We start from the raw sequence: 22,697 nt of genomic DNA on the forward strand, positions 1-22,697 counted from the left end.
TCCTCCGCCGCCCGTCTCAGGGTCACCGGGCCATCTCAGCAGCGGCTTCTTCCCCCTCTCCTTCCTCCTCCCTACCTAACACCCTTTCTCACGACAGGAATGTGCTTTTCCCTGAGCTTGTTTGCAAGGGGAAAGGCAATAGGCGCCTTCAGAAATCACATACTCAGGTAAAGGCCCCCCAGTCCAGATGAGGGGCGCATCCCCGCCCCCAGGGAAAAAGGGAGGGGGTCAGTCCCGTCCCATAAGGGGCGGCTCCTGCCTTCCCGCCAGTACCTGAAGCCTCCAGTTCTCGAGAACCTTAGTCCTCGAGGAAAGCGCGGGAAGCAGCGAGGGAACCTCTGCGCACGCGCCGACCTAGTGGCCACGGCCCTGGGGCTCGGACTAAAGACCCAGGACACGTGCCCGCCACGCTCTAACCACCAGTCTTTCTCAGTCCACGTGTCAGCCTCTCCCTCGAGAAGCTGTCACGTGGGCTGGCCTTTTCCCTCCCTCTCTACCCCGAACCCCCCTATTCAAATCTATCCGAAAGTACCGCCCTCTATCCCCGGTTCTGGGTTCCCATTGGCTTGGTCCCTGCCCAGTGTCTGGTTAGCGCCTTCAAACCTGGTTGTCCTTTTCCATTGGTTGAGCCGCATCGCGGGCTACACCTCCTCGACCTCACCTATCCACTTGTTTTTGCAGCGTCCCGCCCTGTGGGTAGTCTTCCTCGCTCACATTGGCTGAGTCACGCCCCTGACCCCGCCCCTGAGGTAGTCTCATACTCTCATTGGGTGGATCTGCGTCTGGACCTGCCTCCTGGCCGGCTCCGGGCTCCCATTGTCTCCACCGCTGCCGCCTGGTCCCCGCAACAGTGCTGGGCAATTGTGTTTTCCAGGCTCGTTCTTTCTCTGGCCAGTGAAGTGGTCCCACAGCCCGAGCTGGCTCTGCACACCCAAGTGGTTCTTCCCTCATCCTTCGGACCCACTCCCGTTCCCCGAGGCAGTCGCAGTCATGTCCTCACTGCGGCCCCTTCTGCTCCTGCTGCTGCCCCTGTGCCCCGGGCCGGGGGGCGAGGCCAAGGCCACGCGGAGCTGCGCTGAGACCCGGCAGGTGCTGGGGGCCCGGGGTTACAGCCTGAGCTTACTGCCTCCCACACTGATCTCTGGTAAGGGGAGAACAGGAAGACTGGGGAACAGAGTCTTTCCTGTCCCATTGTAGCCCATCCTTAATAAAACCACTCCCTATCCCCTAACAATATCCTCTTTAGTTATTCCATAGTAACCCCACTTCCTTGAAGACCCCCTTGTGCCCCAGGCCCATGATAACTGAACCCCCTGTCCTAAAGCCCCTCTCCCCCTATTCCTGCAGAACCCTTCTTTTCTCCATGACCACCCTTTCTCCAAGACCATGACAACAGAACCCTCCCTTCCTCCACAGCCTCTCCCTCTCAATCAAATCTATTGATTTTTCACTCCTCCCATAGAAACTTCATCCATAAATCCATGCCTGTGATACCGACTCATAGCAATACTCTTCTGTTTCCACATAATCTCATTCCCCTATAACCCTCCATCCTATGAGACCTTTGAGGCCCTGGGAATGGGTTAAGCTAATGGTTGGGGGATGTCATTGTCCATCTGAGCTTCATTTTGAACAGAAATCATAGATGGCCATTGGCCAGTGAATTGGGGAATGCTGGGGACAACTGAGAAGGGAGAACAGAGTCAAGAGGAAACAATGGCAGGCATTCCAGCTAGGGAAGGGAAAAGATAGAGAGGGAAGAAATTTTCTTAATAACATTCCCGACATATCACTCTTCCTCAGGTGAGCATCTCCGGGTCTGCCCTCAGGAATACACATGCTGCTCCAGTGAAACAGAGCAGAAGCTGACTAGAGAGACAGAAGATACCTTTCGGGGTCTAGTGGAGGAGAGTGGATCCTTCCTTGTACATACTTTAGCTGCTCGGCATCGGAAATTCAATGGTGAGGACCCCAGTGTCCAAAAACCTAGTTTTATTATATGCCCTCTATGCTCAGGACCCACAATCTTTTCCCAACACCCACTCCCCTCTCAAGATAACCAGTTCTTCTTCCCCTAGCCTTGACGCTGGAACTCCGGATTAATTTCTTTTTTTTTTCTTCCTCACTATTTCTCTTCCTCTTTGCTCTCCTATCCTCTTGTCTTTTGGTCATACTCTCTTCTCATGCCCCTCCCCACTCCCCACCATCCTTATGTCTATTACAGAATTTTTCCAGGAGTTGCTCTCTGCATCTGAACGCTCCCTCTCACAGTTGTTCTCTCGCTCTTATGGCCGCCTGTTTGTCCAGCATGCACCAGTGTTCAGTGAGCTCTTCTCACAGCTACGTGGCCACTATCGGGGGACCAGTGCAGGATTAGATGATGCCTTGTCTGAATTCTGGGCTCAGCTGTTGGAAAGGGCATTTCCCCTGTTGCATCCACAGTATAGTTTCCCCCCTGACTACCTACTTTGCCTTGCACGCCTGTCTGTATCCCCAAATGGCCAGCTACAGCCATTTGGGGACTCACCTCGACGTCTCCGCCTGCAGGTAAGGGGCAGCCACACTCTAATGCTACAAACCTTCACACCTCTGTACTTCTTCAAACCCCTGATTTTGCTACTATGTGAGACTTAGTTTCCCCTAATTTATCCAAGATTTTGATCCCTTCATACCAACTGGATAACAATTCCCTCAGACAATAGCCTCTTCATTTTTCTCTACTCCAACTGCTGAAAACCTTACCAGCCTTGGCTCTCCTTAGATACCTATAGAAACCCAGGCTTAAGATCCCAAGATCCCTTTTCCTAAATTCCTTCCCATCTCCAGAAACTAACTGTTTCTACTTCCCCCATATCCCTTTCTTGACTAGGTAACTCGAGCTCTCGTGGCTGCTCGTGCCTTCGTCCAGGGACTGGCAATTGGAAGAGATGTGGTCAGCTCAGCACTTAAGGTTGGTAAGAATATTAGGGAGGAGAGCCCAGGAAAGAAGTGGGGGCCAGAGAGAGACCCCAAGAAAGAGATTTGAATTTAAGGAGATCCATGTTACTTACTGAGTTATGGTAAAAGGACTAGATCCCTTCTCTGTCCTGGGGTAAATTTCTACCCTAAGAGGAAGAAAGGAAAAGAGGCAAATTCCAATTACCACAATCTCTGACCATGCTGTGCCTATGATCTCCTTTGCCTCTTGGCTCTCTTGGCCTCTCTGGAGGTTATTTAGGCATTGTCCCTCATCACATAGCCTTTGACTAACAACATTTCACAGTAATGTCATATTACTAATGTATTATAACAAAATCCCATCATGGAGTGGTAAAACTCACTGTGACATGTTAGCTTTTTGTCCGATTTTATACTACTGTTTTTATGGAAATTTCTGCTGTTTAACATTGTTTCATCTAATATGGTGTTTTTATAGAATTGATTAATAATATCAGTTAGACTATGGCTATTTTGGAGTTTTGGGAGATTGATTCCTATGATTTCTAACTTTAAGTATGCTAGTAAATGTTTAACAATTGGCTCTCTGGTTGAAAAAAAAAAAAAGGTCTTTCTCCTAACATTTTTAAGGTTAATATGCATTATATACATTTTCTCCATCACTTTCTTAAGTCGAGACAATCAACAAAACAATAAGTCAAGCCCTGATTTATAGTATTTGTCAATTCTCAAAATATAAGTGTTCATACTAAAAACTTAACAGTCAGCTTTTGCAAGTCCATTTGCAAGTAACCATTGTTACTTGTTCTCAAGCTTTGTACAAGATAATTTTCCATAGCCTGGCATTTAAACCCAAGACTTCAACTATGTCTCATACTTCATTGAATCCTCTCCTCCAGCTAGACCAAAGGAGATAGTATCCCCTGAGTTCAGTACACCAAAAGTCATTCCTACCTCTGTGCCCTTGCTCTTAGCATTCCACTTAAAATATCTATCCTGTCCCTTCTTTCCACTTATCTGAATGTCACCCTTAAGGTCATCTCCTCCATGGTCTTCCCTGACTGTCTAATTCCTCAATGATCTCTCATTCTTCAGGAACTCCTACCCCTCCCATTGATACTCATCATACATTAGATCATTGTTCATGAACGCAGCATGGCATAATGGAAAGCATGCAGGGCTTACAATGAGGAAGACCTGGGTTAAAATCCTCCCTCTGATACTAACTGTGATTCTACCAAAGTCACACTGGGAAAGTGTGTCTTAAGCAACTTCCTAAGATAATCTACTAAGTCATAGGTTACAATTCTAGGAATTTCCCAAGCTGACAAAAAAAAAAAACACAGAGCCTTAAAATATCATCATTTATCTTTCAATATTTTTCTTCAACTAAACTGTACAATCTTTGAGATCATGAAGTATGCCTTACCCTTCCATTATTTCCTTTAGTGCCTAATACAGTGCCCTTCAAATTGTAATTATTTAATAAGTGTTTGTTGTTGTTGACGATTGATGATGATGGTGATGATGGTGGTATTCTTTTCTGCAGGTGCCAATGTCTGAAGCCTGTGTCCAGGCTGTGATGCGTCTGACTGGCTGTCCCCTATGCCAAGGGGCTCCTTCCCTGCGGCCTTGTCGGGGTTTCTGCCTCAATGTGGTTCAAGGCTGTCTCAGTAGAGGGGGCCTGGAGCCAGACTGGGGAAGCTACTTGGGTGAGAGGGGCCAAGGGAGGACTGGGAGGTGAGACTACCTGGGTAAAAGAGGCATTAAGTGGGGGGTGAGATGCTGAGAAAGGCTAACCAGGGAGTCTAAAAGGCAAATATCCTCACATTAAGGCCTGGAAAAAAGCCTCTGTGGAAAGAATCTTGGATGAAGGGATGTCATACTGTCCTATCTCTTCTTGTCCCTACTAGACACACTCCTGCTCCTGGCAGAGAGACTCCAAGGTCCCTTCTCCTTTGAGTTAGCATCTGAATCCATTGGAGTGAAAATCTCAGAGGGTTTGATGTTTCTGCAGGAAAACAGCGTGGGGATTTCAGCCCAGGTATCAGAAGAAGTCTTGGTAGAGTCCAGGGACGCTACCAAGGGAAAGTGAGAGTATTGCCATTATTACTGGAAAGGAGAAAAGGGGTAGGAACCAATTATCTTCTGAATTCTTTTCTTTACTCTACCACTCAGGTCTTTCAGGGATGTGGGGGTCCTCATCCAGCCCCCGTCCGTTCTCGGAGAGCTCCATCACCCCAGGATGAGGTCAATCAACTGTGGACATTTCCTCCTGAGGAAGAGTGGCCCACCACAGCTGCAGGAACCAATTTGCCCCGGCTGGTGAGGGAATCTCTTGACAGCAGATAGGAGGATGAGGGTGGATAAGGAAGGCACAAACAGCTGTGAAAAGTAGAGGTTTATTGGAGCTGCATTCCCCATAGCTCCATCTCTTCTACCTGTCAGGTATGGGAGCTCCGGGAGCGGCTGCAGCGGGTCCGGGGTTTCTGGACAGGGCTGCCCCTGACATTGTGTGGAGATCCACGGATGTCAATGGATGTTACAGAGGAAGCAATGCCCTGCTGGACAGGAGCGGGATGGGGACGGTAAGACCCTTTCAAGATATGGAGTAATGTATAAGCAAGGAACCAGAAAGATCCAAGTAACAAGGATTATCAAGTGACGGTAGGGATGGGGTAGAGATGTTTAGTGGTTAGAAAGCGAAGAATGGTAGGACAGAGAGAAAGGAGGAAAAGAAAACCATGCTTTTCTACTGTTCATGGCTCCAGGTACCTTCCACCTGTAGTAGGAAACTCCTTGGCTGAGCAGATAAAAAACCCTGAGTTGGAAGTGGATATCTCAGGGCCCAACCTCTCCACAAGGCGGCAGAGGCTGCAGCTGCGGGCAGCCACAGCTCGAATGAGGGCAGCAGCTCTTGGGCATGACCTGGACCTTCAAGATGCAGGTGAGGATCATCCCCCTATTTGACCTTGACTTTTGACCCCTGACTTGACACTGACCCTAATCTTTCTGGGACTTTGGCCTCTCCCCTCATTCCTGACGTCTTCATGGCCCATAGCTCCCACTGTTGATCTTCACCAAAGCTTTCAACCTTTAATTCTTAACTGACTTATCTTCCTGATGGCCAAAGTGAACCAGCTCCCCAAAGATCCATAACTATTTCCTATCCTTTTCTTGATCACTCCTTCCCCTGACATCTCCCTATCTTTCTGTTATGTCCCCCTAACATTGTTTCCCTGTCTCCATTTCTGTGTTCCTCTTCCTGTCCTCCCCACAGTTATGCGGAGGACAGTGTAGTCAATAACTAGTCTTGGAGGCAGGCAGGAGTTCTGATTTATAACTTCTGACACTGGGCAAAATTCATTTCCTTTCTCTTAGCTTCCTCTATCAAATGAGTGGGGATGGAGTCCTTTTATAGCAGGGGGGACTGGACACATTAAATTAAATAAATATTTATGAAGAGTTTACTATATGCAGGGCATTATGCTAGGCACTGGAGATACAAAGACAAAAATGAAGCAGTCTCTACCCTCATGGAACTTACAGTCAACTAGGGGATATAAAATGTATACAGATAAGTAAATACAAGGTAGGGAGTGGTGGCCGGGTTGGGGTGGTAAAGGAGAGCTCATAAAGTACCCTAGAAAAATTTTAGTAAAGAGAAACACTAAAAACTGGGGAGATCAAGGAAGGTTTCATGGAGGACATCGCATCTGAGCCAAGCCTTGCAGATAGATAAGGATTTTAAAGACAAATATGAGGAAAGAAAGTGTATTCTAGGTATTGAGGCTGGCTTATGTGAATGCACAAAGACTAGAGATGGCATGTTGGATTTGGGGGACAGCTTATCCAGTTTGATCTACAAAGACTTTTCCATCTTTGACATTCTGATTCTCTCCCTCAGATGAGGATGCTAGTGGTTCTGGGGAAGGGCAGCACTATGCAGATGACTGGACAGCAAGAGCAGCAGCTGTGGCCCCACCAGCCCGGCCCCCACGAAGGGATACTCCTGTGGGTAAAGGAAGTGGTGGCAGTAGTCGCTACAACCACAGTGGTGCCAGGAGCAGGGTGGCCTCGAGGAATTTTCCTACCCACCCCTTTCTCCTACTTCTCCTACCGGTAGCTCTGTTCCTGCTTGGGCCTTGGTAGGAGAGGGAGAGAGAAGGGATGTACCCCAGCAACTAAAAGGTTAATAATAACCCTTTTCCCCTCACTTCCCCAAAAGCCCTGTAGGAGGAACTAAAGGGAACAACTGAGGGCAGAGTGGGACAGCTAAGAGCATGGGGTGAGTGGCTGGAGGCCCAAATCCAATTGGACAGGAGGGTGGGAGTTAATATTTATTTTTCCATTTGATAGGGGATGGGGGGTATTTATTTTGGGGGGGCGCATTCTCTAGGACTTCTCCAGCCTGGGGCTGGTAGGGTTAATTCTTTGTGTGGATAGGGTTGTCAAGGAACTGGGGAGAAGGGAGGGAAAGGGAAAAATGGGGTGTAAGGACACCTTGATCACAGGAAGGAGGTTAGAGAGCAACATGTCTAAGTTTCTGAGTCTGTTGACTTTTTTCAGTCTCAGTTTCTTATTAAAGAAAAACACAAATTGAAAAAAAAAAACTATCACTGTAATTATCCTGTCCCTCTTATCTATATCCCCATCTCCTCTAATATGTTTTAATTTTTTTTATTCTGCAAATAAATGGTTAATTTATTGGATATTGTGTGTGTATCACTTGATTACTCTATGTATCTAGTTCCCTAAGTCATCCTATCTTGATCCCACTGCCCATAGCAGGGACTTCAGAGCCTAATGTCTGGGTTCTTTCTGTATAGCGTCTGCCTCTGCCTATTTGTTTTTCTGTCTCTTAACCTGCTTGTAAATGTCTTAACTAGATCTATTCTTCTGACCTTTGTTTCTGCTGCTCTCTACTACTGATTAAGTTTTATTTGTGTTGGGATCTGTTTTACTTTTTCCCTTCACATTTCTAAAACTGAAGAGGGAGGGGCAAAAGCAGAGACTCAGAGAAGGGGAAAGAAAGATGCAAAGAGGAGGCAAGCGACTGGGAGAGATGTAGAAAGAGGAAAACACAGATGCAGCTGCTGAGATGGAGTCTGGACAAAGGGAGAGGGAGGGGGGAAAGAATCTGGGGCGGAGCTGAACAGGGAAAAAGTTCTGAAGAAAAAACCAAGTTCCAAGGAAGCAAGCTGTGGCTGGGGTGAGAGTAAAAAGGGGCTTAGCTCCCTATTCCACTCCCCTAGAACAATTTTGTAAGTGAAACTGGTGAGCCAAGAGGCGAGAGGAAAAGAATGAAGGGGGAGGGGAGTGGGCTGCACAGTGGGTGATAGGGGAGGTTTTCGGGGAGGGGTCAAACTCGAGCACAGAGAGCTGGTGGAGAAATACTACACCAATGGGTGGATGTGGGGCTCAGCTGGGATTTACTAGGACAGACAGCCGTGGTTGACATGACTGGAAAGAGGGATGGGGAGTAGGAGTAGAAAAGTTGAAATATGAGGAAACAGGAACTTGTGGGTCAGATATTAGGGTGAGTTCTACAAAGCACAAATGGTGAGAAAAGAAAGGCAGGTATGTCAAGTGGTAGTAGATATGGCATCTGTCCCAGAGACGATGTAGGCAGAAGGCTGTCAGAGCATGTCAGCATGCTGGAGAATGTGATTATAATATGTACATGTGGGAGCCTGAGGCTGAGCCTCCCTGCCCATTGACTTGGTAATTTGGAGATAATGGGAATATTTGTCCTCCCCCCGCTTTCCTCTTGGGATATCTGTCCCTATTTCTCCATCTTTCTCAGAAGCTCTGTATCAATGCTGCCCCATAATTCGGTGACAGACCCCCTAGTGAATTCTACCCTTTTCATCTCTTCATTCCACATTCCAGAGGAGCGGCTGTGGTCAAGGATTTGGAACCTCAAGAAGCGGCAATTTCTCCTCTAGTCTTTCACTCCCAAGGGTGGGGTGCTGCAGCAGCGTGGATTATATAGAACTGAGATGGCTGTCTGTTCTCTGCTGAGGGAGTGTGGGGAGAAAGAGATACCTGAATTTCAGTCCCCATCAGAAAGTCCCCTTCCTACATTCTTACCAACTAATCCCTCTCTTCCACCCCACTGTATCAGAGCCCTCTAACCATAGAGACTTTTCCCTATCCTCATTTTCCTTCTCCCTACCAAGTACTCCTTTTCTCTTCAAAGAAGCCAAACTCAGGCCAGCTTGCTTTTTGGGATCTGGAATAGAGTCAGGGTGAGAGATTTAACTTGTTTTCAAAAAGCCTTAAAGAGCCGATGACAAGGTAAAAGCTATAGAAAAATAGACCTTGGCTTACTATGAAGAATTTCCTAACTATAATTAAAGCTATCCAAAAATGGAGCGGGCTGCCTTCTAAGTAGTGGAATTCCCTATCACTGGATGTCTACAAGTACAGACTGCAAGAACACTTCTCCAGGTTGTTGCAGGAGTATTTATGCTTCAGGTAGGAATTGGATGACATCAGAGGTCCCTTACAACTCTAAGATTCTATGGTTCTAGAACTGGGATAATCTCTCACGGACTGTTAACAGAGCTGACCTAGCTTTGTCTCACTCTCCATCAGTTTTCATCTGTCACTCTCCCCTTACTCTTCTCTAAAATCCCTCTAGGCACTGTAGTGAGAGGATAATCAGGAAACAGGAAGAGAAGTAGGAAAGTTAGGGATGAAGGCAGAGACAAGAGAGACAGATAAGGTTGGGAGGCAATCAATTTCCCCTCATGTGGGGGTCCTGGGTGGTAGAGCTAACAAGGGGCCCCATGCCCCCACTCTCACCTCCTGAAGGGCATGAGTAATAGAAAAGAAACCCAATTAGATGGGTGCAGTGAGGGGAGTGAAAGATGAATACAGAATCTATGAGGACAAGGGGCCTGAAGGCAATGGAGATCAAGGAATGAAGAAAGTGAAGTTACTCAGGTTTTAGCTACAGTCTTAGCCCCTTCTCCCAACCCCCACCCCCACTCCCTTCCAGACGCTGAGGGTGTAAAAAATCTGCCAACTCAGGAAACATCCACAGCCAGAGGTATGAAGGAATGAGGAGGGGGAATGATTACCCATCTGGAAACAGCTCAGATTCTGTATGCCTTTTTCTAAATCTACCAATTTCTCTGTCTGTTTCTGTCTTACTCGACGTTTCCATTCTCCCATCAGGATGATTCGTCTTTGGCTCTGGGGGTCCAGGGGCCTCTGGGTTGCTTTGATAGTCTTCGTGACCATTGGATTAGTACTCCAGATTTGGCAATGGCCCTTCCAGAGGAGGTGAGTTCCCCATACTCCCAATGCCCCTTTATTACTGGCTCCAGACCCCAATATTACCCTTCCAGTTTCTGAGCCCTCTGGATGCAAAGGAAAAGGCTCTAGCATAATGGGGACTACCCTAAAGAAGGATCTCATGCTCTCCCTGACCTTTTTCCAGATAAAATCAAATCAACAAATATTATATGCCAAATATGTGCAAGGCATCTCTTACTGTCTTTCTCCCCTTTCTCCAGGCCTCCTGGGCTATATTTTCCCCAACTGTGGGCCCCTTCCTCTGGCTCTTCTTTGGCCCCCTCCTGTCATCCTCAGCAGCAGCTTGTATTCTTGAAGACACATAAGTCTGGAAGCAGTTCTGTACTAAGCCTTCTCCATCAGTATGGGGACCGGCACAGCCTACGCTTTGCCCTCCCTGTCCGTTACCAGTTTGGGTACCCGAAGTCCTTCCAGGCAACTTCAGTCAAAGGTTACCTCCCCCATGGTGGGGGACCCCAGCCTCCCTTTCACATCCTCTGCCACCACATGAGGTTCAACCTACCAGAGGTAAGATTGATAAGGGTGGGGGGAGTGGGAATGGAAGCAGAAGAAATAGGGTTCTCTTTACCTGTTGCTTCTTTCCTTCCACATTAGTTGCTCCAGGTCAAGTTCTGACACTCCACCTTCACCTGGTTCTTCCTCTAAGAATTTCATGTGTACTTTTACCCTCTTAAGGTCTCCTCATTCCTTGTTGCCTCCCTTCAGATCCTTTAAGGTCTCTTTCCCTTCCCCATACTCCCACTTGTTACCTCATGCCCCCTCACAACCTGTTTCTTTCTATTACCTCCCTTTTCCCCTTTTCCCTCTGGCCTAGGCCCCCAAATTATCCATTTCCTCCCGACCTGTTTTCTTCTCAACTATTTCTGTCATGTCCTCAATGGTCCCCTGTGCACTGCATCCTGTTTAGGAGGGAGGCTGGAAGGTAAGGAAGCAGTCCTCACCTTCAGGAAACTTCCATTATGAAGAAAACATGACACACAGGAAAAGGGTTTAGGATAAAGAATTATAGTGAAAAGAGAAATGTAGATGTTGAGGGAATGCAAGCAAAGGAGAGAAAGCTGAAGGAGATTCTACTAGATGTACTAACTAAAGACAAACTGATGGCAAGGAAGAAGGCAGGCACTAGAAGCAAAAGGTGTTAGAGCTAGAAAGAACCTTAGCGTATATTTAATTCAACTTCTTCCTTTTATAGAAAAAAGAAACTGAGATCCAGAGAAGGGAAATAACTTGCCTAAGGTAATAAGAGCTAGCGATAAATAGCATCTGGATTGAAGTCCAACTCTTGTGCCTCTCCAAGACTAGTGGAGGGGGTGACATGGGCAAAGTCAAGGATGGTGGGAATGAGTACATACATATATGGAACAGTAATAAGCTTATCCACAACAGAAGAGCTGTTCTGGGGAACATTAAGAATGGAGATAGATTTCTCTGGGTGAGAAAGAGAGAAATAAAAGATAGATCTTCAACGTCAGACTGAGTACGAATTTGATCCACTGAGCAAGTGTGCCATGATCAGAGAAAGATGTGATAATGATGATGAGGGTAACAACTGACATTTATAAAGAGCTTTAGGGTTTGCAAAATGCTTTATATTCATTCTCAGATATAATGAAAAGTATATTTGAGGAAGACCAGTTGAGTAATCATGCCATCAGCATCAATACAATTCACCAAACATTCATGGAACAACATGCTAGACTTTGGGCACACAAAATGAAGTAAGACACAATCTAATTTTCCTGCCCTCAAGTAGCTATCTAATGGGGCCAGGGAGGGGGGAGTGAGAGACATGTAAACAAGCATAGACTGCAAAGGAGAATGTAATATATGCAAGTATAAAGGAAGAGGTGTAGATACAGCACGGTGGAATCATGGAGATCTCTTTCAGTTATGGGGCATCCAGGAAAGCTTCATGAAAGAGATGGAATTTGAGGTAGGCGATTTCAAGAGAAATATGGATAAAATCCTTTGTGGGATGGCATGAGCTGTTTGCAAAACACTTTAGAGATATGTAGACAATTGCATGTGAAAAGAAGTATAATATGAAAGGGCAGGCTGGAGCCAGATTGTGGAGAGCCTTGAATGACACTTAGTACTTTTTCAGTAGGCATGAAAAGTATTAGAAGATAGGTAAAGCAAGAGGGGAGAGGAAGAAAGAAGTTGTAGGAGTTCATTTGGTAGCCTTCATCATCTCAGTAAAATAGGAAGTGAGGACATTTACTACAGGTGAGAGGAGAAAGAGAATTGGAGGCTTGAAAAATATAAGGTTTAGAACAGCTATGACAGTGAATGAGAGAATAAAGTGAATGCTATCTAGCCATGGAGGTCCCCTGAAGTTAATATAAATTTGCAATGGGCCCCATCAACTTATTTTTGTGAATTCCAGTGGCATTCAGCTGCTTGGGAGTAGGAGAAAAGAAGGTTGTTATCCAGAATTGGATTAGCAGAGTTGGAATGAGGGCTCAAGTGAAGTGCATGTTATTGAAATGACTGAATATTATTGCAAAACTGAATAGAGAGGGAAAGTACTTAAGAACAGAAGTGATGGAATGAATGAAGCATTTATTAAATACTTACTATGTGCACAGAACTAGGCTGTGGATACAAATAGAAAAAGTTAGATGGTCCTTGCTTTCAAAGAGCTCACATTTTAATCAGGGAAACAACAAATATGGAAGATTTCAGCAGCAAGATAAATGGAAAAGTCCCACTGTCCTTAGGGCACAGTGGCAAAGCAGATGTTAATGCCTCTTCTTTGATGTCATTTCCACTGACAAAATAAGTTTCTGATGTTGAACCATTTGACAGTTCCAAAAACCCTGGTGGCAAGAACTTTCTTTCCTTGCACTTCAGTAGCTATGGCTGAAACTCATACAGTGTAGGAGTAGTGAGTTACAAGGCTGCATTGCCACAGGATTTGCTTCCCAGGATGATGTCTGAGGGCACTGGGCTGTACACATTGCTTTTTCCAAGGCTGTTTGATTCATCAAGATCTGAAGGGAGATCTGAAGGTCAAGGGGGTAGTACTGGTAGTAGTCTGAGTTGCCCAGTCCATTCTGCCTCCTGTTTTTCTCTCTGGGTTCCCACTGTTTCAGCTGGTGGGGGTGGCTGTCCCTATCTCCACAAGAGCTGCTTCCCTGGATGACTGCTAAGAGAGCTGGGCTAGAAGCAGGACTTATGGTCTGGGAAGTGCCACTACTGCCTGGGCTCCTGGGCCAATTTGACTGGTGGTGGCAGTTGGTCAGCAGTTGTCACTGGTGATTAAGATAATGGGTCCCCTCTCCACCATGACTTCTCCCTTCAGTAATGACTGTGGGGACTGAGCTTGAAGCAGGTCTGGTGCTTTGCAGAGTATACTGCTCTTCCAAAGTCTCTTGGACACAGGGTTCCAGGCTGTCTCCATCAGGATCTGAGGAAAGAAAGTAGTCAAGGTGGTCATAGTTTAATTTGCCCGGTCCATGCTGCCTCCAGGTTCCTTTTCTCTGTGTGTGGTAGTTGGTTGGCAGTTGTTGAGGAGAGCTGAGGCCTCTTCTCCATAGGAACTGCTTCCCCAGATGAATTGGAAAAAAGGAAAGAATTGAGAGATCTCAGGTATTCATGTCAAGTTTGAGAGGAATGAGAAAAGAAGAGAAAGAATAGGCAATTACAGTCAGAGGGAAATCCTGGAGTTTAAGAAATCTTGGAGGTGAAGTTAAAAGTGATGGTGAGGTTTAAGGTATGACCACCCTAGTGGATAACTAAAATACATTCTGATAGGGGCAGCTAGGTGGTGCAGTGGATAGAGCACCGGCCCTGGAGTCAGGAGAACCTGAGTTCAAATATGACCTCAGACACATAATACTCACTAGCTGTGTGACCCTAGGCAGGTCACTTAACCCCAATTGCCCTCACCAAAAATACATACATACATATATGTATGTGTGTGTGTATGTGTGTGTGTGTATGTATATATATATGTGTATATATATATATATATATATCTTTACTCATTCAGTAAACCTTTATTAAGGCCTTTGACAGGATGTGATATACTGTGCTAAGCACAATAGGCATGTATAGATAAGATGTAGTCCCTTGCCCTCAAGAAGCTTCCAATCTAAAGAGTCATAATTATATTACAGCCATGCCTCTGTTCTGAAGAGACTGATATATTTCCTTTCAGAAAACTTGTTACCAGAAACATCAATAATATATAGATGCCCTTTCTCCTCTTGTCTTTCTTTAAAAGCTCCCAAACAAGATGTGGCTCCCTGGGCCACTGCTATCTATGGGAATCATTAATCAATCAATCTACAAGTATGTATTAAACACCTAATATGTACCAGGCACTATGCTGAGCTCTTGGGAATGCAAGTAAAAAGAACAAAACAATCCCTACTTTCTTTTCTTTTTAAACATAGTTTGTGGTTTTCTTTATATTTTCTTTTTTAAATTTTATTTTAGTTTTAGTTTTAAACACTCACTTTTATAAGATTTTGAGTTCTAAATTTTTCCCCTTCCATCCCCTTCTCCCTCCCCAAGACAGTCTGCAATCTGATATAGGCTCTTCATACAATCATATTAAACATATTTCCACATTAGTCACATTGTGAAAGAAGAATTAGAACAAAAGGGAAAAACCATGAGAAAGGAAAAAAAAAGAGAAAACAGTATGCTTTGATCTGCATTCAGGCTCCATAGTTCTTTCTCTGGATGTGGATAGCCTTTTCTATCATGAGTCTTTTGGAAAACAATCCCTACTTTCAATGAGGTTATATCTAATGAGATGGACAAGTACAAAAATATATATGGCATAAATGAAATTAATAAATATATATTATATATGGCAACTGGCCTGGAGCCAGAAACACTCAAGTTCAAATCTGGCCTCAGACACTTACTATCTGTTTGACCCCGGGTGTCCCTTAACCTCTGTTTGTCTGTTTCATCTGTAAAAAGGGGATAATAATAGTACTTATCTCTCACGGTTGTTGTGAGGATCAAATGATATAACTGTAAAGCACTCAGCATAGTGCCTGGCACATAGGAATAATATAAATGTTGGCTCTACACATTTTTTTTCAGTCACATCCAACTCTTCATTACTCCATTTGGAGTTTTCTTGGCAAAGATACTGGAGTACTTTGCCATTTCCTTCTCCAGCTCATTTTACAGATGAGGAAGTTGAGGCAAAGAGAGTTAAGCGGCTTGCCCAGGGTCACACAGTTAAGAATCTGAGGCCATATTTGAACTCTGGAAGATGATTCTTCCTGACCCAGGCCTGGCATTCTATCCACTGTACCACCTAGCTGCCCAAATGTCAGATATCATTACATTATTACACACAAAGTAATTAAATACAAGGTAATTTGGGGGAGAAAGAGCAATAGCTAATGGGTGGTCAGGAAAGGCTTCATGCAAAAAATAGTTGCATCTTAAAGGATTATATCAGGTAGAGAAAAGGAAGGAGTGGTGTGGGGGACCAATACAGGAACAGAAACACTCTCAGAAAGCCAGTTTGGCTAGTTTGCAAAGTATGGGGGGGCGGGGGAGAGGTAGATAATGGCCAAAGAGTCACTTTTTTAGGGACCCTGAGGCTGTATCCTGGCCAATGTAACCTCTCCAAGGTAATCCAATGTATTATTACTCCCAGTTAACTTAACCATTTGAGACCCTAGAGAGAGGCCCACCTCTCAGCAGAGATCAGGCCTTGACTCATCTACCCCTGAGATGCCTGTAACTGAGATACACCTTCTTCTTTCTTAGCTTTTTCATCCACCAACCTAGTGCTGAAACCAGAACTTTCTATCACTCTCTCTATACCTAGATTGACTTTGTTTAAACAGGCTTTGTTCCTAGAGGTGCCTTGTTAATTGAGATGTCTCTGTACAAGTTATACATGCCTTGCAAAGTGCTATTAAGTCAAAGGAGCAAATTATTTTTGACTTGGGGTGGTCACAACCTGTGCTTTGAATGACAAGATAGAATTTTAATAGGTAGAGCTTGGAGAAAGAATATTGTAGGTAAAGGGAATGTATGATAGGAGCAAAGCCACTGGGCCAGGAAAAAACACAAGGCAAATTTAAGACATACTGAGTAATCTGGTTTGAAATTTAGGACAAGTAATAGGACATAAGGATGGACAAACAGGTAGTGGTCCAATAGTGGAGTCTTTGATATCATGCTGAGGAGTTTAGATTCTTTACCGAGACATCAATGAGGGTTTTTGAACAGAAGACTGCTCCAAAGTGGGGATTTAGGAAGATTAATCTGGCTGTAGTGGAAGAGATTGGGGTAAGGAGACCAGTTAGGGGGCTACTGTGTCACTACAATTGCTGATCAATGAAGCAAGAGTGAGACTGAGGCACCAGAATGATGTCCCACCTATTTCCTGACTCCCCATTTCTTTCTCTCAACATCCCTTTTTATGCTCCATAGGTACTCCGGGTCATGCCCCCTGACAGTTTCTTCTTCTCCATTGTCCGAGATCCTGCAGCATTGGCAATTTCTGCCTTCTCCTACTACAAATCCGTATCATCTGCTTTCCGTGCAGCACCATCTCTGGCTGCCTTCCTGGCTTCACCACGAGCCTTCTACCGGCCAGGGGGCCGTGGGGACCACTATGCAAGGAACTTGCTCTGGTTTGATTTTGGCCTCCCCCTCCCCCGAGAAATGAGGGCATTGAAGAGGCATCCCAAACCCCTCAAAAGAACCCAGTCCTCAAAGATACATATTTGGCCATCTAGCTCTGTATCCCAACCCTCAAAACTTGATCCCAACTCCCTCCCCAAACCTCCTTCCCATCCTACATCCCGTGTCCAATCAGCTGACCACTCCATGTCCCTCAGTCCTACTTCCATAACAGATTCAGTATCTTCATCCTTAATCCAATGGGCTCTGGCCTGGCTAGACTCAACCTTTGACCTGGTCTTGGTGGCAGAATACTTTGATGAGTCACTGGTGCTTCTGGCAGATGCCCTGTGCTGGGGCCTGGATGATGTGGTAGGCTTTGTACACAATGCCCAGGCAACTGGTATGAAGAATGTCAAAGGTCATAAGGGGGTCAAAGATCATGGTAGAATCAAGGATAAGCAACTGGCTGCTCGGGCTAGAGCTTGGAACAACCTAGACTGGGCTCTCTATGTCCACTTCAATCACAGCCTATGGGACCGTGCAGACCGTTATGGGAGGGTGAGGCTTGCTTCAGCAGTAGCCAAACTTAGGGCCCGTAGGTCAGCATTGGCATCCCACTGCCTTTTGGGGGGAGGAGCTGTGGACCCTGGTCAAATAGCTAACCTCCAGCTTCGTCCTTTCCAGTTTGGGGCCCGGGGGGTTCTGGGCTATGTACTGAAAAAGGGGCTGAGCCCCCAAGACCATGAAAAGTGTGAGCGCCTTGCTACTCCAGAGTTGCAGTATAAAGACAAGCTGGATGCCAAGCAGTTCCCCAAAGCTGTTCAGTCACCATCCCACCCTCCTAATGCCACAAGCCCAGGCCCCAAGGGCAGCTGAGACTAGAAAGGAGACACACAGAAAGGAGAGACACACAGAATCTAACAATAAAAAGGCTGGGGTAGCCAAAGAGGGCAAGGAACAAGGCAATCTGCTGCTACAGATCCTGCAGCTCCTTGGGAGCAAGTGCCAAACAGGGCCACACTGCCTCCAATGCCTCAACTCTTTTCCATTCCCCTTAAGGTTCCAGATATCTACCCCTTATCACCTCCTACCCTCTCTGCTTCCTTTTCAAGCCCCATGGCAGGCTCCATGTAGCAACTCTCAACTCCCTGGAGGGGTCAAAAGGTTAAAAGTGGTGGAATCATGTGAAATAAAGAAATTCTGAAATTTACCATCATGCTGAAATGCCAGTTCATGCTGAAATTTGAAGGGTGGAATGTGCTGAAATGAGAGCTGACATACATTTAGCATTTCATATACATTATTTCACAACCCCATTAGGTAGGTACTATTGAGTTTTATCCCCATTGAATATATGAAGAGAAAGGCTGCTTAGCACACAACACAACTCTGCTACATTCTAGATGTGTGACCATGGACAAGTCACTAAACCTTCTCTGGGCACTGGCCAGCGCTCTAAGATGATACATCACAGATCTGCACCGAAGGAAGGGGTTAACCACACCAGGGGTTCCACAAACTGGGAAAATCATATAAGTTCTGTGCCTCCACCCATCCCCCCCAAAAATGCGTTAAGTGATGCTCAGAGGTTTTGAAGTCTTCCTGTCTCATATCCAGCATTCCCAGGCTGTCCTTATGGGTCCCCGGAATATTGGGGGGGGACGGCGCCACTAACCGAACTCACAATTAATTAACCTCGGGTTTCACCGAGGTCTTCCCAGACAGATTCGGGAGAACCCCGGAAGCCCCGCCCCTCTCGTCATTTCCGGTTTCTTCCTCTACTCCCTTCGGTGCCCCCCCGCCTCGCCGGGTTCCGGCCCCGCCCCTTCTTGGTTCCGGATTTACTCCGGGCGGGACCCTCGCCCTGGACCGGCTCCCGGGGCCGACGCCCCCGCCCCTCATCCTCCGGCCTCCGCCCCGCCCACTCGGCCCCGGCTCTGGATCTTTCCCCCGCAGCATTGCGGTCTTGGGTCCCGGGGCGCCCTCCCCCCCGCCCCGGTCCCAGACTGGGCCCGGCCGCAGCCCATGGAGTCCCAGTGCGACTACTCGATGTACTTCCCCGCGGTGCCGCTGCCCCCCCGGGCGGAGCTGGCCGGGGATCCGGGCCGCTACCGGGCTCTGCCGCGGAGGAACCACCTTTACCTGGGGGAGACGGTGCGCTTCCTGCTGGTGCTGCGCTGCCGAGGGAACGCCGAGGCTGGTGCTGGGGGCGGGCCCGGGGCGCTCCCCGGAGGCACCTGGGCCGAACTAGCCGCGGCCCTGGCCGCACTGGCCTCGGTCAGCGCCGGAAGTGGGGCAGCGGGCTCCGCAGACCTGGACGGGCAATGCTCCGGGGCTGCGGGGCTGTTCTCGGACTGCAGCCCCCTTCTCACCCATGGCCCTGGCCCTGCCACAGGCGGTGGAACAACCATGGTGAGGAGCAAGGGGTGCGGGTGCCCATGAGGTAAATGCGAGGGGTGGTGGGGAGGCTGAATATTGGGGGAGAGGTCTGGGCGTGGGCGCTGCACACCAGGAAGGGGGTGGGACTTAAGGCTCCAGACCAAAGCTCCTTTACGCCTTGCTGACCTCTGTGAACTCGCCCCCCCTCAGTTGCCTATGGAAGAACCAATTGTGTCCACAGATGAAGTCATCTTCCCACTAACCATTTCACTGGACAAACTACCCCCAGGCACACTTAAGGCCAAGGTGAGATGGGGAGGGTGCTGTTGCCCACCAGACAAACTCTCCCCTCCCCAGGAGTCCATCTGTCTGTCTCTCCCTCATCCAGATTGTAGTTACTGTGTGGAAAAGGGAGGTTGAGACAGCAGAGGTCAGAGATCATGGCTACCTGAGATTGCTGCAGACCCGGGCCCCTGGGGAGACATTCCGAGGGGAGCAAAATGCATTCAAGGCCCAAGGTGTGGAGTTTATAGCCATGCTAGGGAGAACGGGCACACGTGTTTGAATAACTAGTGGGTTTGGGAGGAATGGGGTACATTTTTAATTGCCTGGTCGGGGAAAACAATATAACCATTGGGGTGGGACCGTGTGATGGGGAGGAGATGAAGCAGCATGGATCTACAGCCACTAGACTAATCCACATTTCTTTCCTTCCACTTTACAGTGAGTACCTTGCTGACCCTACTGCCCCCTCCGGTTCTGAAATGTCGACAAATCACTGTGGCTGGAAAACACCTGACAGTGCTCAAGGGTGAGCAGGCTGGCTGCCTGTGTTCCATGGGGAGAGATGCTTTGGGGGCCTGAATGATTGGATCCAAGATAGGATGTTTGGGGGGAGGGGAGTTAGGGTGGAGTCCTTAGGTTATAAAGTTGGGGTTCAGGTGCTCTGAATTTCAACAATCCAGTTAACTCTTGCAGTGCTGAATAGTTCCTCACAAGAGGAAATTTCTATCTGGGACATCCGAATTCTCCCAAACTTCAATGCCAGTTATCTACCTGTCATGCCTGATGGTTCTGTGCTGCTGGTGGACAATGTCTGGTGAGGCTGAGAAGAAGGGAACAAGTGGGAGGAACAGGGTAGAGATTTAGAAGTGTCTGTTATATAGGGAGTTCATATACTATCCCTTTTCCCTCCTGAATTAGTCACCAGTCTGGGGAGGTCTCCATGGGCTCCTTTTGTCGTCTCCCTGGTTCTTCTGTCTGCTTCCCATGCCCCCTTAGTGCTCTGGAGGAACATAACTTCCTGTTCCAACTGAGGGCAGGTGAACAACCCCCTCCAAAAGGCCAGGAGGTAAGCATAGGGGGTGGTGTATAAAAGATTGGGATGTGAAAGATGATGAAATAGATGTTCTGTAGAACAAATAATGAAGGGAAGGTTCTCTGATGAATGCCTGTTCCTTTTATTTCTTCCCTTTCATAGGGTCTAGAGGTATCTCTGGTTGCTATAGTTCAGTGGTCTACACCTAAGTTACCATTTACCCAGAGCATCTACACCCACTATCGGTGAGTATGCCCCACTTCTCAGACCCCCCATGGGTAGCAGGTTCAATCTTCTGTCTCTGCAGACCTCACTTTCTGCTCTTCCTGCTTTCTCTACCTCAGGCTGCCTAGTATCCGCTTGGACCGTCCATGTTTTGTAATGACTGCCTCATGTAAATCTCCCGTGCGAGTTCACGAGCGTTTTACTGTTACCTATACACTGCTCAACAATTTACAGGACTTCCTTGCTGTTAGGCTTGTCTGGACCCCAGAGAATGCACAAACTGGTAGGTATTCATGCCAGTGTCAGCAACTAGAGTCTTTAAGAGAGGAAGACAGCTTAGGTCCTGGGGGCCACAAACCAAAAATAAGAAAGAAAGGTCTTAGAAATTCGGCTAACCTGTTTTTTACCCCTCTCTCTTGTTAGGAAAGCAGCTATGTGAAGAAGAGCGCCGGGCTATGCAGGCTGCCTTGGACTCTATTGTTTGTCACACACCTCTCAACAATCTCGGTTTCTCCAGAAAGGGTACTGCGCTCACTTTCAGTGTGGCCTTCCAAGCCCTAAGGGCTGGACTCTTTGAGGTAACTAGGGGTAATGGAGGTGGGGGGAGAAATAGGATATCCTGACAACTGGTGTAGAGAGGCTTTCAGAGTGGATGAAAAGATGAGAGCTGCAGCATGGAAGAGGGAGAAACTAGAGCTTAAGATTTCCCAGTAGGAAGGAAGATCAAGGCTTCTCCAGCATTGGAAGGGGGCTGGAATACAGAGGCTTAACTTCTGGTCTCCCTACTGTAGTTGAGCCAGCACATGAAGCTGAAGTTGCAGTTTACTGCCAGTGTATCCCACCCCCCTCCTGAGGCCCGGCCTTTGTCACGAAAGAGCAGTCCTAGCAGCCCTGCTGTTCGCGACTTCATGGAGAGACATCAGGGTAGTCTGGGCCGGTCCCAGTCCTTCTCCCACCAGCAGCCCTCCCGAAGTCACCTCATGAGGTATGAAGCCAGGAAAAGGAACTCTCAGTGATGTTCTGGGTATCTGGGGAGGTTCCAGAACCAAGGCCACATTCTTCCACTAACCACTTGCTGTATACCCTAGGTCAGGCAGTGTGATGGAACGCCGGGCCATCACGCCTCCTGTGGCCTCCCCAGTAGGCCGTCCCCTCTACTTGCCTCCGGATAAGGCCATGCTCTCTCTGGACAAGATTGCCAAGCGTGAGTGCAAGGTCCTGGTGGTTGAACCTGTCAAGTAGGGAAAGCTGGATCCCTATTCCCTATTCAAACGCTCCTAGAAATTGGAAACCCCCTGGAAGGGGTCCTCATTTTGTGGCTGCTGCCTCTCCTGGGATGCCCTGTGGAACATGTGGGAGATAATGTAGCTGTCTGTCTGTGTCTGCTGTTGAAAGGAAAGGGTTTAAGTTGAATTGGGAACTAGGGCTGGGGGAAAAAAAAGCCAACAGTATTTCCTTATGTTCTTGTCTGGGAGGGCTGGTCCCATCCCCAGTTTTGTTCCCCACTCTCCCTTACCCCCCTTTCTGGTTCTAAGTTTACAAAATATTTTCTTATGCCTATGACATTCCCCTCCCCCAACCAGCAGGGGCGAATTTGGAAAATGGTAATGATTCAGTGGATCTCAACGGTTGCCCCCTTCCTCAGACTCAGGTGGGGGGGGGCGGCAATGTTATGTTTCCCTCCGCTCCCCCAATTCATGTTTATATCCTGAAGCACTTTAATTTAAAGGTTTTTGTCTGTCTGTGTAATTTCTTCATGTCTCCTCCTACTGCTTCCAACTGAATTGAGACCATTAAATGTCTGCCCAGGAGGAAGGAGAAATTAATTGCTGTTTGTCTATTAAAAGAGTGGCAGAAGTATCAGGGCTGGGGTTATCATGGGCCAGTCACTTTACTTCCT

The 22,697-nt window shown here is 47.3% G+C and overlaps 3 protein-coding genes across 6 annotated transcripts; all 3 read left to right on the forward strand.

Moving 5' to 3' along the window:
• The first annotated feature begins 990 nt into the window (after positions 1 to 990).
• Positions 991 to 7,258, forward strand: LOC114032926 (glypican-2-like). The gene is made up of 10 exons (XM_027848387.1): positions 991 to 1,144; positions 1,804 to 1,962; positions 2,225 to 2,547; positions 2,870 to 2,950; positions 4,487 to 4,649; positions 4,851 to 4,981; positions 5,116 to 5,262; positions 5,386 to 5,525; positions 5,709 to 5,884; positions 6,845 to 7,258. Exons 1-10 carry the CDS (start codon positions 991 to 993, stop codon positions 7,087 to 7,089), a joined length of 1,719 nt encoding a protein of 572 aa, XP_027704188.1. The 3' UTR covers positions 7,090 to 7,258.
• An 841-nt stretch (positions 7,259 to 8,099) lies between these two features.
• Positions 8,100 to 18,085, forward strand: LOC114032927 (galactose-3-O-sulfotransferase 4-like). 2 transcript variants are annotated; one of them, XM_027848389.1, is made up of 4 exons: positions 8,100 to 8,149; positions 10,123 to 10,230; positions 10,464 to 10,770; positions 16,681 to 18,085. In XM_027848389.1, exons 2-4 carry the CDS (start codon positions 10,124 to 10,126, stop codon positions 17,749 to 17,751), a joined length of 1,485 nt encoding a protein of 494 aa, XP_027704190.1. In that variant the 5' UTR covers positions 8,100 to 8,149; position 10,123; the 3' UTR covers positions 17,752 to 18,085. The 2 variants fall into 2 exon arrangements, with proteins under 2 accessions (XP_027704190.1, XP_027704189.1); XM_027848388.1 differs by having other exon boundaries at positions 8,125 to 8,201.
• Positions 18,086 to 18,823: 738 nt separating this feature from the next.
• On the forward strand, positions 18,824 to 22,623 carry LOC114032925 (uncharacterized protein C7orf43). 3 transcript variants are annotated; one of them, XM_027848383.1, is made up of 11 exons: positions 18,824 to 19,287; positions 19,465 to 19,560; positions 19,643 to 19,772; positions 19,979 to 20,065; positions 20,233 to 20,353; positions 20,458 to 20,605; positions 20,735 to 20,817; positions 20,917 to 21,080; positions 21,221 to 21,375; positions 21,589 to 21,782; positions 21,886 to 22,623. In XM_027848383.1, exons 1-11 carry the CDS (start codon positions 18,901 to 18,903, stop codon positions 22,037 to 22,039), a joined length of 1,719 nt encoding a protein of 572 aa, XP_027704184.1. In that variant the 5' UTR covers positions 18,824 to 18,900; the 3' UTR covers positions 22,040 to 22,623. The 3 variants fall into 3 exon arrangements, with proteins under 3 accessions (XP_027704184.1, XP_027704186.1, XP_027704187.1); XM_027848386.1 differs by having other exon boundaries at positions 19,157 to 19,287; positions 19,496 to 19,560; XM_027848385.1 differs by lacking the exon at positions 19,465 to 19,560.
• Positions 22,624 to 22,697: the final 74 nt, after the last annotated feature.

The sequence above is a fragment of the Vombatus ursinus genome, unplaced genomic scaffold (genome assembly GCF_900497805.2).
Source record: "Vombatus ursinus unplaced genomic scaffold, bare-nosed wombat genome assembly UNPS02005963.1, whole genome shotgun sequence".
NCBI lineage: Eukaryota > Metazoa > Chordata > Mammalia > Diprotodontia > Vombatidae > Vombatus > Vombatus ursinus.

Coding starts and splice junctions, on each gene's coding strand:
- LOC114032926 (XM_027848387.1), top strand. CDS start 991: ATGTCCTCACTGCGGCCCCTTCTGCTCCTGCTGCTGCCCCTGTGCCCC. Junction 4,650..4,850: donor AGACTGGGGAAGCTACTTGG/GTGAGAGGGGCC, acceptor TGTCCCTACTAG/ACACACTCCTGCTCCTGGCA. Junction 5,885..6,844: donor CCTGGACCTTCAAGATGCAG/GTGAGGATCATC, acceptor TCTCTCCCTCAG/ATGAGGATGCTAGTGGTTCT.
- LOC114032927 (XM_027848389.1), top strand. CDS start 10,124: ATGATTCGTCTTTGGCTCTGGGGGTCCAGGGGCCTCTGGGTTGCTTTG. Junction 10,231..10,463: donor CAATGGCCCTTCCAGAGGAG/GTGAGTTCCCCA, acceptor CCCTTTCTCCAG/GCCTCCTGGGCTATATTTTC. Junction 10,771..16,680: donor TGAGGTTCAACCTACCAGAG/GTAAGATTGATA, acceptor TATGCTCCATAG/GTACTCCGGGTCATGCCCCC.
- LOC114032925 (XM_027848383.1), top strand. CDS start 18,901: ATGGAGTCCCAGTGCGACTACTCGATGTACTTCCCCGCGGTGCCGCTG. Junction 19,288..19,464: donor CAGGCGGTGGAACAACCATG/GTGAGGAGCAAG, acceptor GCCCCCCCTCAG/TTGCCTATGGAAGAACCAAT. Junction 20,066..20,232: donor ACACCTGACAGTGCTCAAGG/GTGAGCAGGCTG, acceptor TAACTCTTGCAG/TGCTGAATAGTTCCTCACAA.